Genomic DNA, 12,595 nt, shown 5'->3' with positions numbered 1-12,595 from the left:
GAAGAATGACTGTCAGAGTCCTAGCCAGCCTTCAGAAATCTTCTTGGGCTTTCCTTCTTTACAAAACATTTTCTGATTTCCAGGGTCCTCTCACCTCCCCATGCAGTCTGTCTACCTCCTTTGAATCACTACAGTTGGAGCACAGGGACTGTTTTTTATCCTTTGCAGCATCGAGCACAGAATCTGCACATAATGAGTGTTTAATAAATGCTTAGTGGATGGAAAAATTATTGAAATTGAATGTTATCCTATTCACTGCTGATAAATGAGTTTTCTTAGGGTCTCTTAGATGTTAGTAAATATTTTGGGGGACTTGAGAATAGTATGTTTGAAAAGAAAATAATTATTTTATTATTGTTAAAGCCAGAGGCTTTACTATTATATGAACAAAAATGAAATTCTAATATTACTAAGCAGTATATTTTCAGTTAAATCTAAATCATTCCACTAGTTGTTTTCACAGCATACTCTACATAGTCTTTCTTTACTTTAATAATATAGTGGCTCTTAGGAAAAGCATTACTGAAATAACTAATGTCGATTTAAGAAATGAATTTTAGAGTATCAATGGTATTGTTAATATGAAACTTAATCCTTTTAATAACTCACAATAGTTACTACTTGGGACCGCTAGGATGCCAGTGACTGCTGGGAGTTGTATGTTTATTATCTCATCTTCTCGAAAACCTCTTTTTAAAACGAGGTATTCTTGCCCCTCTTTTTAAAATGAGAATACTGAAGCCAAAAAAAGATTCAGACAGCTGTCATGTAAATAAATTGGAATTCAACCCCAGATCTGTCCAACATCAACAAGTAGTTTTCACTATAAAGAAAATGTTTAATATTCAACAGTACTATTGCATGAAAACTGGCAGCTAGAATACCATTTCCTTTTGAAGTGATTTATGCATGATAATATTAAGACCTTACTACATTTTTGAATGCCAGTTACTGTGCCATACATGTGTTATTTTATTTAATCTTCACAAAGAAAACCCTATTGGGTAAATTTCTCCATTTTGCAACTGAGACAACTGGGCCTCAGAGAGTTCAAATAACTTGGTCGTGTCACACAACTCACTTGTAAATGGTGGAGTCAGAATTTGAAAGACTATTTATCCACAGTTCTGTACTGCCTTCCTAATAAAACTTTCATATCTATGAGTAGTGTGTGTCTACACATTTAGAGTAGAGTTTCTCAGCCTCAGCATTATTGGCTGGATAATTCCTCATTGCATTGTAGGATGTTTAGCAGCATCCCTGGTCTTTTCCTACTAGATGCCCGAAGCTTTTCCTCCCGAAGTTGTGACCGCCAAAAATGTCTCCAAGACGTTGCCAAAAGTATCTCAGCGTGGCTAAAATTGCCCTGGTTAAGAACCACTAATTTACAGATATGATACATTTATGTAATAGCCTCTACTTTTATGTAATAGCTCTCACTTTAAAATGAGGTTGATCACAGTGCAGAATAACTGGGTACTGTTTCCTGTTTCTAATCTGCTTCTAAGTAAATTCTTAGAATTTATGGTCAGGGAGTAATTGATGCTTACCAGCTGCTTTTAAAAAGAAATTGAATAAGAATCCTGGCTTTGTATCCCTGTATGATCAGAGCATTCTTCTTTTTATAACAAAATATGTTTACATGTATAAGGGAGAAATCATAACTTTAACAATATTATACAGTAAGTCCCCTACATATGAACCTTCAAGTTGTGAACTTTCAAAGATGCGAATGTATTGTAAACCTATTACAGTATAGTACTAAATACCAATTGTGTTAGTTGGGTCCCTGGGCTAGCTTTGTTGGACTTACGAACAAATTGGACTTGTGAACGTGCTCTCAGAATGGAACTTGTTCATATGTAGGGGACTTACTGTACTTATAATCTGGTGAGGGTTAGCAATTGCTGAGCGCTAGTACTTAGTAAATAATAATTGCTGAAAAATATTTTCTCTTTATTGATTATGGTTGTAGATTTTAAAAATTAAAATTTTAAATTGTGTAAAGAATTTAGATAAACCACATTTCTGACTCTGTTGGTGGGGGTGGGTATGTGTGGTGCGGGGATAGATGTGAGAGAGAGAGAGAGAAACCAGTTGATTGTCATTCATCATAATCAGTGGATTATCACCAGCTGATCCAGACAAACAGCAATTTAGGTTTATGCAAGAACCTACTTTCTCTTTTTCAACACTATGTACTACCACTACTAATATTTACTCATAAACAAATTGGTGATGATTATATTATATGGATTTTGAAATAACGCTCATTACTTCATCCTGGAAAGGGGTTTTTGGTTTTGTTTTTAATGAGTTACAATAAATATCCCATTCATCACTTCATTGGCGTTGGCTTTTGGATATTAAAGTCATAATTTTGTTTCTAAACTCATTTGGCCCACAGGTGGAAATGGTGTATTCATTGTTGTCAATGCTTGGTACTCATGATAAGGATGATATGTCGCGAACTTTGCTAGCTATGTCTAGCTCCCAAGACAGCTGTATATCCATGCGACAGTCTGGATGTCTTCCTCTCCTCATCCAGCTTTTACATGGCAATGACAAAGACTCTGTGTTGTTGGGAAATTCCCGGGGCAGTAAAGAGGCTCGGGCCAGGGCCAGTGCAGCACTCCACAACATCATTCACTCACAGCCTGATGACAAGAGAGGCAGGCGTGAAATCCGAGTCCTTCATCTTTTGGAACAGATACGAGCTTACTGTGAAACCTGTTGGGAGTGGCAGGAAGCCCATGAACAAGGCATGGACCAGGACAAAAATCCAAGTATGTTCCGTATGGTGCATGTTACAAAGCAAATGTAAAAGTTTTTGAAATGAAAACTTTAAATTAGGATGGTGTCTTTATGAATAGGCCTGGGAAATTCATATTAGCCATCTACACTGCTAACATAGTTTAAAGCTTAACTTCTCTAGAAAAAGTTAGCAAAGGAAAATGTTATGTGTACTACAGTGCAACCACAAAAGAACAGAAAATCAAGACAGAGTCATAGCATAGCAGATCTAGAAAGAACTTGAGCGATTTTGTCCTCCATCTCTTGAGATTAAGCTCAAGAAAGTGACTTTACATAAGTTCCTTCAGCTGTTAGTGACCAACCCATAATCTCTTACATTTGCATATCACTCTACTCAGTGGATACAGAGCTGTGTTATATATGTTATTTGATCCTTACAACAACCTTGTGAAGTAGGAAGGGAAGATATCATCTCCATTTTACAGATGAAGAAACTGAGGCTCAGAGAGGCTAAAAGACTTGCCTGTGGCCTCACAGCTAGTGGGTGGTGGAGCCAGGATCAGAGGTCAGATCTCCTGACTCTCAGCCCAGTGCTCTTCCTACTGCACCATCCTGCTTCAGGCCATGGGGCCCCAGTTGCTGGGGTGATCAGCCTCCCAGCTCTTTGCTCAGGGAGAAACCCTTGGCCACCAGCCCCTCTCCCTCAGGAGCAGGGAACATGGGAGTTGGGACCTTTGGGGACATAACTTACTTCATTCCTGTAGCAAGAACCAAAAGCAGTAAGTATATAAGGTAAGACCTTCCTTTCACCCGATAAGAACACACACATGCGCACACACACATGACAAAGGACTATTGTATCAGTATCTTGATTTCGGGAGTAGGAGAACGAGTGATGATGAGAACGTGATCTATAAAGATTTAGCAGATGTTTTTTAGGTAGGTATAAAAGTGAATTTATTTAAAATTTAATAGTTTTCAAGAATAGAGTACAGCAGAAATGTCCTTTATATCTATTTGTCCCAGGGATGAGGAGAACTATAAGATGCTTTACTGGAAGAACATTGTCTTTCTGGATTGTTTTCTTTGTCCACAATTATATAATGACTCGCATTTTGTGCTCTTAATACCTACTCTCAGAAAAGTTAAATAGAATAAATATTATTACTTCTGAAAAATAGACTTGCTTTTTAAATTTTTATTTCAAGTAACAGTTTTGAAACTTTGTGCATAGTATTAAATGTGCAGGTGCATTTTCTTGGACACCTTGTCTATAAATTTTTGTTTACAATCTGGTATCTGTATAGTAAGCTTTCTATACTAGGTTTATACTAGGTTTCTCTACTACATTTGTATACAGCCACATGCCTTTAAGTTTAAATAGAGATTGTAAATAAAAAGTTTTATACCAAAATGTTTTTATTGTTTCATATAGCCAATATAATTTTTAAGTTATTATTTGAATTATAGCATAAACCTGCATGGGGCCAGCAGACTTGGTCAAAGGCTGATGAGAGGTAGACATTTTTATGGAACCAAGAAAAACCCTTATGTTTTCCTTTCCATGTTTGTAGTATATATATTCATCTCTTTAGCAAATACTTGTTGATTCACTAAACCGCTATGCATTAGGGATGTATTAGTGAGCCCTGAGTATTTTTTAAGTATAATAAACGTCACTACTTTTGAGAAAACAAAGCATTATCGTTTATGTCAATTTTATCTTTCAGTGCCAGCTCCTGTTGAACATCAAATCTGTCCTGCTGTGTGTGTTCTAATGAAACTTTCGTTTGATGAGGAGCATAGACACGCGATGAATGAACTTGGTAAGACAAAATGTTTCTCAATGCCATAGAAGAATACTAAAGATTTTTCATCATTGTTGAATTAGGATATAAGGCCACTAACTTTTATTACCATCTGCTTCCTCCTTGTAGCAAATGACTATACTCTGGTTTCCAGGGGAGACAATGTCCTAAGTGGCAGAAACTGCTACCCTTGTAACCTAACTTGGATTTTTAAAATCTTAGCCAAAGGTTGGAAAAAATACTAAACGGTCCATTCTTGCCCCTATCGTCAAGGTAGACCCTGGGTGACAGTTGATGGGGAGGGTAATTTGAATTGTTTTGAGACGTGGGGCTACGTAATTATTCTTGAACTCAGTCACTTCTGAAAGACATCAGAAGGAATTATTATTAAGATTCTCATTTATCTTCATGGTTATCTGTACTTTACTGGATTTTCATGACAAGCAGCGTGGTATCTCTGAAACTGATTAATACGGAAAAGCATTATGCTCTGATTTATGTTAGAAACATTCCATTAATTGTGGAAGGGTTACTCTTAGGTATGTGTTCTCACATACTCTAAACCTTATATAACCTGCATTTGTGCCCCCCATTTTTCATGTAATGGTTTTTCTTTGATTTCTAGGTTCATTTTGCACATGTGGTATTTATAAGTTGCATCATGCTGAGCCATCTCATGTGAACTGGATCGCTCTAGTCGTGCCACAAGCAAGAACCATACACTGAGTTTCCATCTTAGTGTAGCTGTGCCCTTGCTTTTTGTGCCGGTTATGTTACATTTCATTCAAGCCCCCGCTGTGTATTCCTGCCACCCCTCATCATTATCATTCATCACTTATCTTCAAAGTGACAAAGTCATGACACTCTTAAACACAGAGAACCTGAACGGCCAAAAATGAGTGTTGTCTCCTTCAGAGTCATCACTTTGGGAGGCTGTGTACTTTGTGATTTCCGCCTGCCCTCCAGCCATGCTTTTCTTCCCACAGGCCCTAGCAGTCGGCCCACTTGATTCTCTTTCCTTCCCCCATGCCCCCAGCCTCCTGTGAAACTGAGTACGAGCTTATGAGTTCTCCCCTCCTCAGTACTGCCTCAGCACTGGTGAAATTTTAAGTTTGGGTGTTTTTTTTTTAACGCTAGTAATAATGGGGAAAATAATGAATCAACGGGAAAACGAATCCAATTTTAAGCTCCCGCAAACGTTTTTATAAATGTTCCTGTGTTCCAATGAACTATAGACTAGGACTGACACATTAATCATCTGAATTTCCAAGTAAAATCTAGACTCAGTATTTGTTCCTCTTCCTTCTTCAGGTAGGAAGGCTACCCGGGGCATTTCATCACAGGAGCTAGGGCAGGGGCTTTCAGGTGAGGAGCAGGATGGGGCCTCTGGGGGTGTGACTGCTGGGGGTGTAGCCACAGGGGATTACCCTTCTTCTCACTCCTAGCCTCTGAATTCGCATTGGAGCACAAGAAGGACCAAGGTGTGTGGACCGTGGGGAGATGGATTAAGACAGCACAAGGGATCTGACAGTGAGGAATAAGGAGGAAAGAAGTCCCAAGTGGATGAAGGGAAATTTCTAAGCCCAGTCAGCTAGGACCGTCATTTGTACATAGAAGAAAATTCTTACAACTATTAGGGTCATTTAAGTTTGCACCTATTAGTATTGCAAGTTTTAGACCATAGTACCAGTAATGTATACATTTATGAATTCCCAGCTCTGTCCCAGAAACTGTGCTAGGCACTAGGTATAAAAATGATTAAGACGTGGTCCTGACTTTTCAAGGAATTCATAGTTAATTTGCATTAGTGTTTCCCAAACTAGATCATAATGATCACCAGAGGCAGTTGTCAAACCATGTATTTCTCTGGCCCGTGCGTGGTAAGCAAGCTTAGTAAAGTAGAATCTCCGGAGGAGGGAACCTAGGAATCAAATCTAATAAGTGGCCCAGGTGATTCTTATGATCGGGAAATTTTGTGAAACACCAATATATAGAATATTCATGCTGAGCCCCTAATATTTATTTTAGAATGAGGTGTTTCATGCTAATGGTGACTATCTAAACCAAGTAAAAGAAAAGTAATATACTTTTTAAAAATTAAGTATCATCTTTCTATTATCTCTTTTTGATAAGTTTAAATTAAGGATTTTGTTAAATGTCACCTGAAGCCATTGATCCTCTACTATCTGTAAGGTTATGAGATACCATAGGAGATAGTATTTGGTTCATCTGGACCACTATTCTCTAACATAGACACCAAGAAAATGTGGAAGGATGTGTTCATGACCTTTGCATTACCTTGAAACATCCTAATATTTCTTAGGGGAACCTATTTTTTATTGTATTGCTCATGAATTCACATCATATTTTTGTGAATCCATTTATAGTTTTAATGTATAGATTCTTTGCCTGAAAATTCACTGAAGGTTTTCTTTTTACCTGCCTGAAGTCATAAAGGGCTCTCTCTTCTACCTGATACACTAAATTTTATTGAATGTCCTTTTTTTCATTAGCCATGTTCTTCATGGTTTTATTGGCATTGACCAACTCCTTCTTTAATCTTTGTTTTTAGAATCAAGTCCTAAGATTTTTGGGTTTTCCATACAAAAGTAGTCAGGTGCCTTCTTGGGATTTTCTTTAGATCATTTCACCTTTCTCAAACCAGTATGACAGATACTGCTGTGCCAGGCAGGATTTTATGTAGGCATGAAGCACAGTATGTTTTGTTTTGGCTTTGATCGTCTGCTTTATAATCCTCAACATTTTGGTGATCTCCTCAGTACACAAGGCCACTGTCTTCAGGTCAACAGTGACTCCCAGATCTGTTTCCTGGGTCAAAACTCTCAGTTCTTTTACTGGTGGTTCCTTCTTCTTTACCGAAGTAATAAATAGTGGAATTTTTTGAAGCTCTGTACTAGGCTTTCTTCCACTCTCCCTAGGCAGTATCCTCTACTCCATGGCTTCAATTACAGTGTTTTTCAAATTCACAGCTTAATCCAAGTTCTCTCTCCTGAGGTTTACACACATTTTTCAAACTGCTCATTTGACATCTTCACCTAGATGATTTTTCAGACATTTCTGACTCAGCTGACAGAAACTGAGTTTGTTGTCTCCTCCATCCCCAAATCTCTGTCTCTTCCAGGGTTCCTTTTCTCAGAAAATGGCATTCCAGTCAACCCACTTGCTGAAGCCAGAATCTTAGAAGACATCCATGAGTCTATTCCTTATCCCCTATGTCTCGTAAATGCTTTAATTCTGGTTCTTAAATACATCTCATATCACTGCTCTTCTTTTTATCCCCACCCCAAGCAAGCCTCTGTCATCTCTCCCGTTCTCCCATAGTTTGTCTTACTTGTCCCCCCACTTCCAATCATAATCCATTCTGCAGCCTACAGTCATAGGAATCTGCTTAGAACATACATCTGATTATTCCTTCCCCTGCCTTAAATCCTTGGTGAGGCACACAAAGTCTTGCATAATCTGGCCTCTACCCATTTTTGTAGCCTCACCTGTGACCCTCTCCTTGTTGCTGTATATTTCAGGCCCAGCAGTCCTTGCACGTGCTGTTTCATCTGCGTGAAATGCTTACTTATTGTTTCTGCCCCACCCTTTTTAGATATTCATTCATCCTTTAAGCCTCAAGTTAAACATTATTTCCTCAGCCATTTTCTTGATCCTCTCAATCTAGGTTAAGTTCACCTGTTACCTTGCCCTGTGCTTCTACACAATCCAGTACACTTAAATTAGTTGTTCAATGGCTGTCTCTGCTCTAATCTGTAAGCTCCATAAAGACATTGGCTGTTTTTTTCGTTGGCTGTTTATCTTCCCATCATCATGGGTGGATGGAGGAAAATCTTCCTAAATACGGTTTGGATTTCCCTTAACCAAATTAATTTTTACTTACCTACATTCAAACTCATCTGTCATTGGTGCTAGTTATAAAGATTTACACAAATGTTCCAAGAGTTAAATCCCTTGGCCTGGCATTCTTGACCCAAGATAGAACTTGGTCTATTTTGCAGACTTGCTGATTCATCTACATACTGACCCTTCTAGATCATTTACAAAAACGTACCGATCCTCTTTCAGATTAATGACCTGATTGTTCAGACTTACAGTATCCAAGAATTGCCTGTTTATATTCATCTTCTCTTTTTCTGTCTAAGCCACTTCTCTGACAAAAGAATGTCTCCAGTCCCATGATGATTAATATTGATGATGAATAATATTTTGAATAACCTCCATATGCATTTTTATTTTTCTTTTTATTTACTCCCTCACCATTTTGCTTCACCTTTTGTCTTTTTGTTTTGTTTTGTCTTTTTACCACCCCTTCCTTTATGTCTTTTCCTTTCCTTTCCCTTCATTTTCCTCCTTGCCTTCCTACTGCTGACCACTGTGGGCGTTGTTAAGTATACCCATTGGTGGGAATCAAGGGGAAAGAAAATACTAAATCCTAGTATTGGTATTTGACACTTCATGAGTATCAAAGAAAAGTAAGAATTAAAAAAGTAAAAATTAAAAATGGTTTTATAGAGCTTAGTAATAAGTTGAATAGGTCATTCTTTTTCATAAAAAAAAATAAGCTTTGCTTCATGCACAGTTTCGTTTAGAAGTTTTAGTATTCCTAAGGATACTAAAAATTATTTGGGAGATAAAAGTATATTAAAGTGATTAGGCCACAGTGTGTGACAATGAAGAGTGTTTGTAAAGTCCTAATAATAAAAATAAGTTACCTTTTTCTGCTTACATTCAGGAAGACCTAGTGTTAGAAAATAGCCTTCTTCATCCGTGACAAGATACAGTGTATGTGCAGTAAATAGAGTATAATGTTCATTTCACTCAGTAAGGCAAGGGGCTGGAGGGTGGAGAAACTGGCAGAAAATGGAATAGTTGTCACTTGTACTTTATAAGTATATTACACAAAAGTCCTTTATAATATTTTCTGTAGCTTGTAATTCTAAAGACAAAATTAAATTTATATATTCTCATTCTTTGAGATTTTTTCCTAATAATTTATAAACTTGGTACCCATTTGTTTTATTTTAGATTATTATCTTTTTCCTCTTGCCCTTTTTAAATTAGGGGGACTACAGGCCATTGCAGAATTATTGCAAGTGGACTGTGAAATGTATGGACTTACTAATGACCACTACAGTATTACCTTAAGACGATATGCAGGAATGGCTTTGACAAACTTGACTTTCGGAGATGTAGCCAACAAGGTATGTTTTATAAGATCCATTTCTTACGATATCTCTGGTGTGAGTTATTTTACTTTCATACAAACTACTTTTCACTGACTCTCTTTTTGTCACTCTCCTCATTAAACACTGACCAACAAAAACCTGTACTTCATGCCTCACTGCATATCCTTACTCATTTGGTTGTCTTATGCCTAAACAAAGGCAAAAGATGGAACACAGTAGTGGATTTATGTGATCACATTTAAAATACTATTCCTGGGAATGATAGCAAAAATCTGGAAATCTTGATGATTGGTGCAAGTGTTATACACGTGTTGGTTCCATCCGAATAAAAGACTTTAAAACCCTTTGCTTATTGTTTCTTATAATTTATTCACGTTATTTTTCCAGTTTACCAAGAAAAGAACAAATACCGAAGGATTAGGAGGGTATTTGTCTCTCATTTATGTAATCTGGTTCTAGTTCTTTTATGGGTAAAACATTAGTTAGGATTGAAATGAGACGATTGAAACTGGATTTGAAGTTTAGACAAAAATAAAGCATGGCTCCAGGTTGCCTTATTATTGACCCTCTGCAATATTTGATTTTACAGGCTACACTATGCTCTATGAAAGGCTGCATGAGAGCACTTGTGGCCCAACTAAAATCTGAAAGTGAGGACTTACAGCAGGTACTACTTAGAATTTCAAATGTTTTTCTTGGCTATTAGTGGGTTAATACCCTGATTTAGATTAATTTAAGCTGTGGCTCACTGTTTAGCATCTCATGTTTAAATTGTGGCTACATTAACACCAAAATAGAGGAAAATAATTATATTGTAGGAGTTCCTTTTGGCACTATATTAGCATTTAGAAGAAATTTATTTATTAATATATTTCTACTCTTAACATTACGAACAAGAAAGCAACTAGTATGAATAATTTTATAAACAAATTATTCTAAAATTGATTTATTTGCAGGTTATTGCAAGTGTTTTGAGGAATCTGTCTTGGAGAGCAGATGTAAATAGTAAAAAGACTTTGCGTGAAGTTGGAAGTGTGAAAGCATTGATGGAATGTGCTTTGGAAGTGAAAAAGGTACCTTTGAAAACATTTAGTATTACAATAGGGATTTCATCTTGGGATACTTTTTTGCTGCCATCTCCCACTCCTGAGACTCACTAATTTCTGACCCTCTTATCTTACCTATCCCTAGACTTAGACTGCTCCAAACTCCTAAAGTATTAAGCCAGAAAAGATTGTACAAGGTAGCCTAGTATAAGTCAGGGTTTTTCAGACTCAGCACTGTTGACATCTTGCACCAGATAAGTCTTTGTTTTGGAGGACTGATCTGTGCCTTGTAGGATGTTTAGCAGCATCCCTGGCCTTTGCACAGTAGATGCCAGTACACCTTCCCCTCAGTCATAACAATCAGAAATATCTCCACATATTACCAGATGTCCTCTGTAAAGGAAAAGGGACACAATCACCCTCAGTTGCCAATCACTGGTGTTGAGTGTTAACTCTTTGCTGCCCAAATCTCAATCTACCTGAGTCCTCAAATTCTGATAGTCACCCTGTCAAGAGGTAATCAGACCCAAAGGTGAGAAATCCCTCAAATAATAATTTGTTAACAAAAGGAAATAATCTCCAGATAGTATATCTACTTCAGAAACTAAGCAATTTTTTTTTAAATTTGAGAGGAACTAAGCAAGTCTTTTTAGCTAATCTGAATTTCCTTTCACCCAACCAGTCCTCCTTGATCCAGAGCCTACATATTTTTCTCTTCAAAATTTCCTTTTCAGAGAAGGAAGAGTCTGGGGATGTTTTGTTTGTTTACTTATGTATTTTTTCTAAATTATTTTATACCTGAAAATCAACTGAAAAATTGTTAGAAATAAGTATTCAACTAAATAACTGGCTATAAAGTTAATATTCAAAGGTGGTCAAAAGGTACAAACTTCCAGTTATAAGATAAATAAGTACTAGGGATGTAATATACAGTATGATAAATCTTATTAACACTGCTGTATCATTATATATGAAAATTGTTGAGAGTAAATCCTGAGTTCTCATCACAAGGAAAAAAATTTTTTTCTATTTCTTTAATTTTGTGTATGTATGAGATGATAGATGTTCACTAAACTTATTGTGGTAATCATTTCATGATGTTTGTAAGTCAAATCATTATACTTTAAACAGTGTTACATGTCAACTATATCTCAAAACTGGGAAAAAAAGGTAATACTCACATATACTTAGGGTCTGCATAAAGATACCTTTAAAACACTACCGAATCAGCAGAACACTTGTACTCACACTGCAGAAAAGAAGATACATGAATAGCCAATAAGCACTTGAAAAGATACTCAACATTGTTAGTCATCAGGAAAATACAAATTACAACTACGAGATACCATTAAAGATATTATATTGGTTAAAATTTAAAATATTGGCCAAGTGTTGTCAAGGATGTTAAGCAGCTGGAATTCTCACACACTGCTGGCGGGAATGTTACGTGGCGTACAGGCATACCTTGCTTTATTGCATTTTGCAGACATTACATTTTTTATAAATTGAAGGTTTGTGGCAACCCTGCATTAAGCAAGTCTATCTATGCCATTTTTCCAACAGCATTATTTTTCAGTTAAAGTATGTACATTTTTTTATACGTAATGCTATTGGACACTTAATAGACTACAGTATAGTGTAAACATAACTTTTATATGCACTACAGTATAGTGTAAACATAACTTATATATGCACACCAAAAAAAAAATGATGTGACTTGGCTTTATTGCGATATTGGCTTTACTGCAATGGTCTGGAATCAAACCTGCAATATCTC

General features: G+C 36.7%; 1 protein-coding gene across 14 annotated transcripts in view; it reads left to right on the top strand.

Moving 5' to 3' along the window:
- The window catches only part of APC (APC regulator of Wnt signaling pathway), a 145,782-nt gene that overhangs the window by 117,980 nt on the left and 15,207 nt on the right, over positions 1 to 12,595 (top strand). For 6 of the 14 annotated variants that reach the window (XM_089908419.1, XM_089908413.1, XM_089908415.1 and 3 more), the window contains 6 exons: positions 2,408 to 2,786; positions 4,485 to 4,580; positions 5,874 to 5,927; positions 9,648 to 9,787; positions 10,362 to 10,439; positions 10,729 to 10,845. In XM_089908419.1, the coding sequence (XP_089764545.1) occupies positions 2,408 to 2,786; positions 4,485 to 4,580; positions 5,874 to 5,927; positions 9,648 to 9,787; positions 10,362 to 10,439; positions 10,729 to 10,845 (864 nt within the window). The remainder of the gene's footprint in view (positions 1 to 2,407; positions 2,787 to 4,484; positions 4,581 to 5,873; positions 5,928 to 9,647; positions 9,788 to 10,361; positions 10,440 to 10,728; positions 10,846 to 12,595) is intronic. The other 8 variants (XM_089908421.1, XM_089908420.1, XM_089908416.1 and 5 more) reach the window with 3 other exon arrangements.

Source organism: Delphinapterus leucas, chromosome 3, assembly GCF_059928025.1.
Source record: "Delphinapterus leucas isolate spDelLeu-1000000601 "Yukka" chromosome 3, BTC_Dleu_Yukka2, whole genome shotgun sequence".
Taxonomy (NCBI): domain Eukaryota; kingdom Metazoa; phylum Chordata; class Mammalia; order Artiodactyla; family Monodontidae; genus Delphinapterus; species Delphinapterus leucas.
This window is presented reverse-complemented; position numbering and strand designations above follow the sequence as displayed.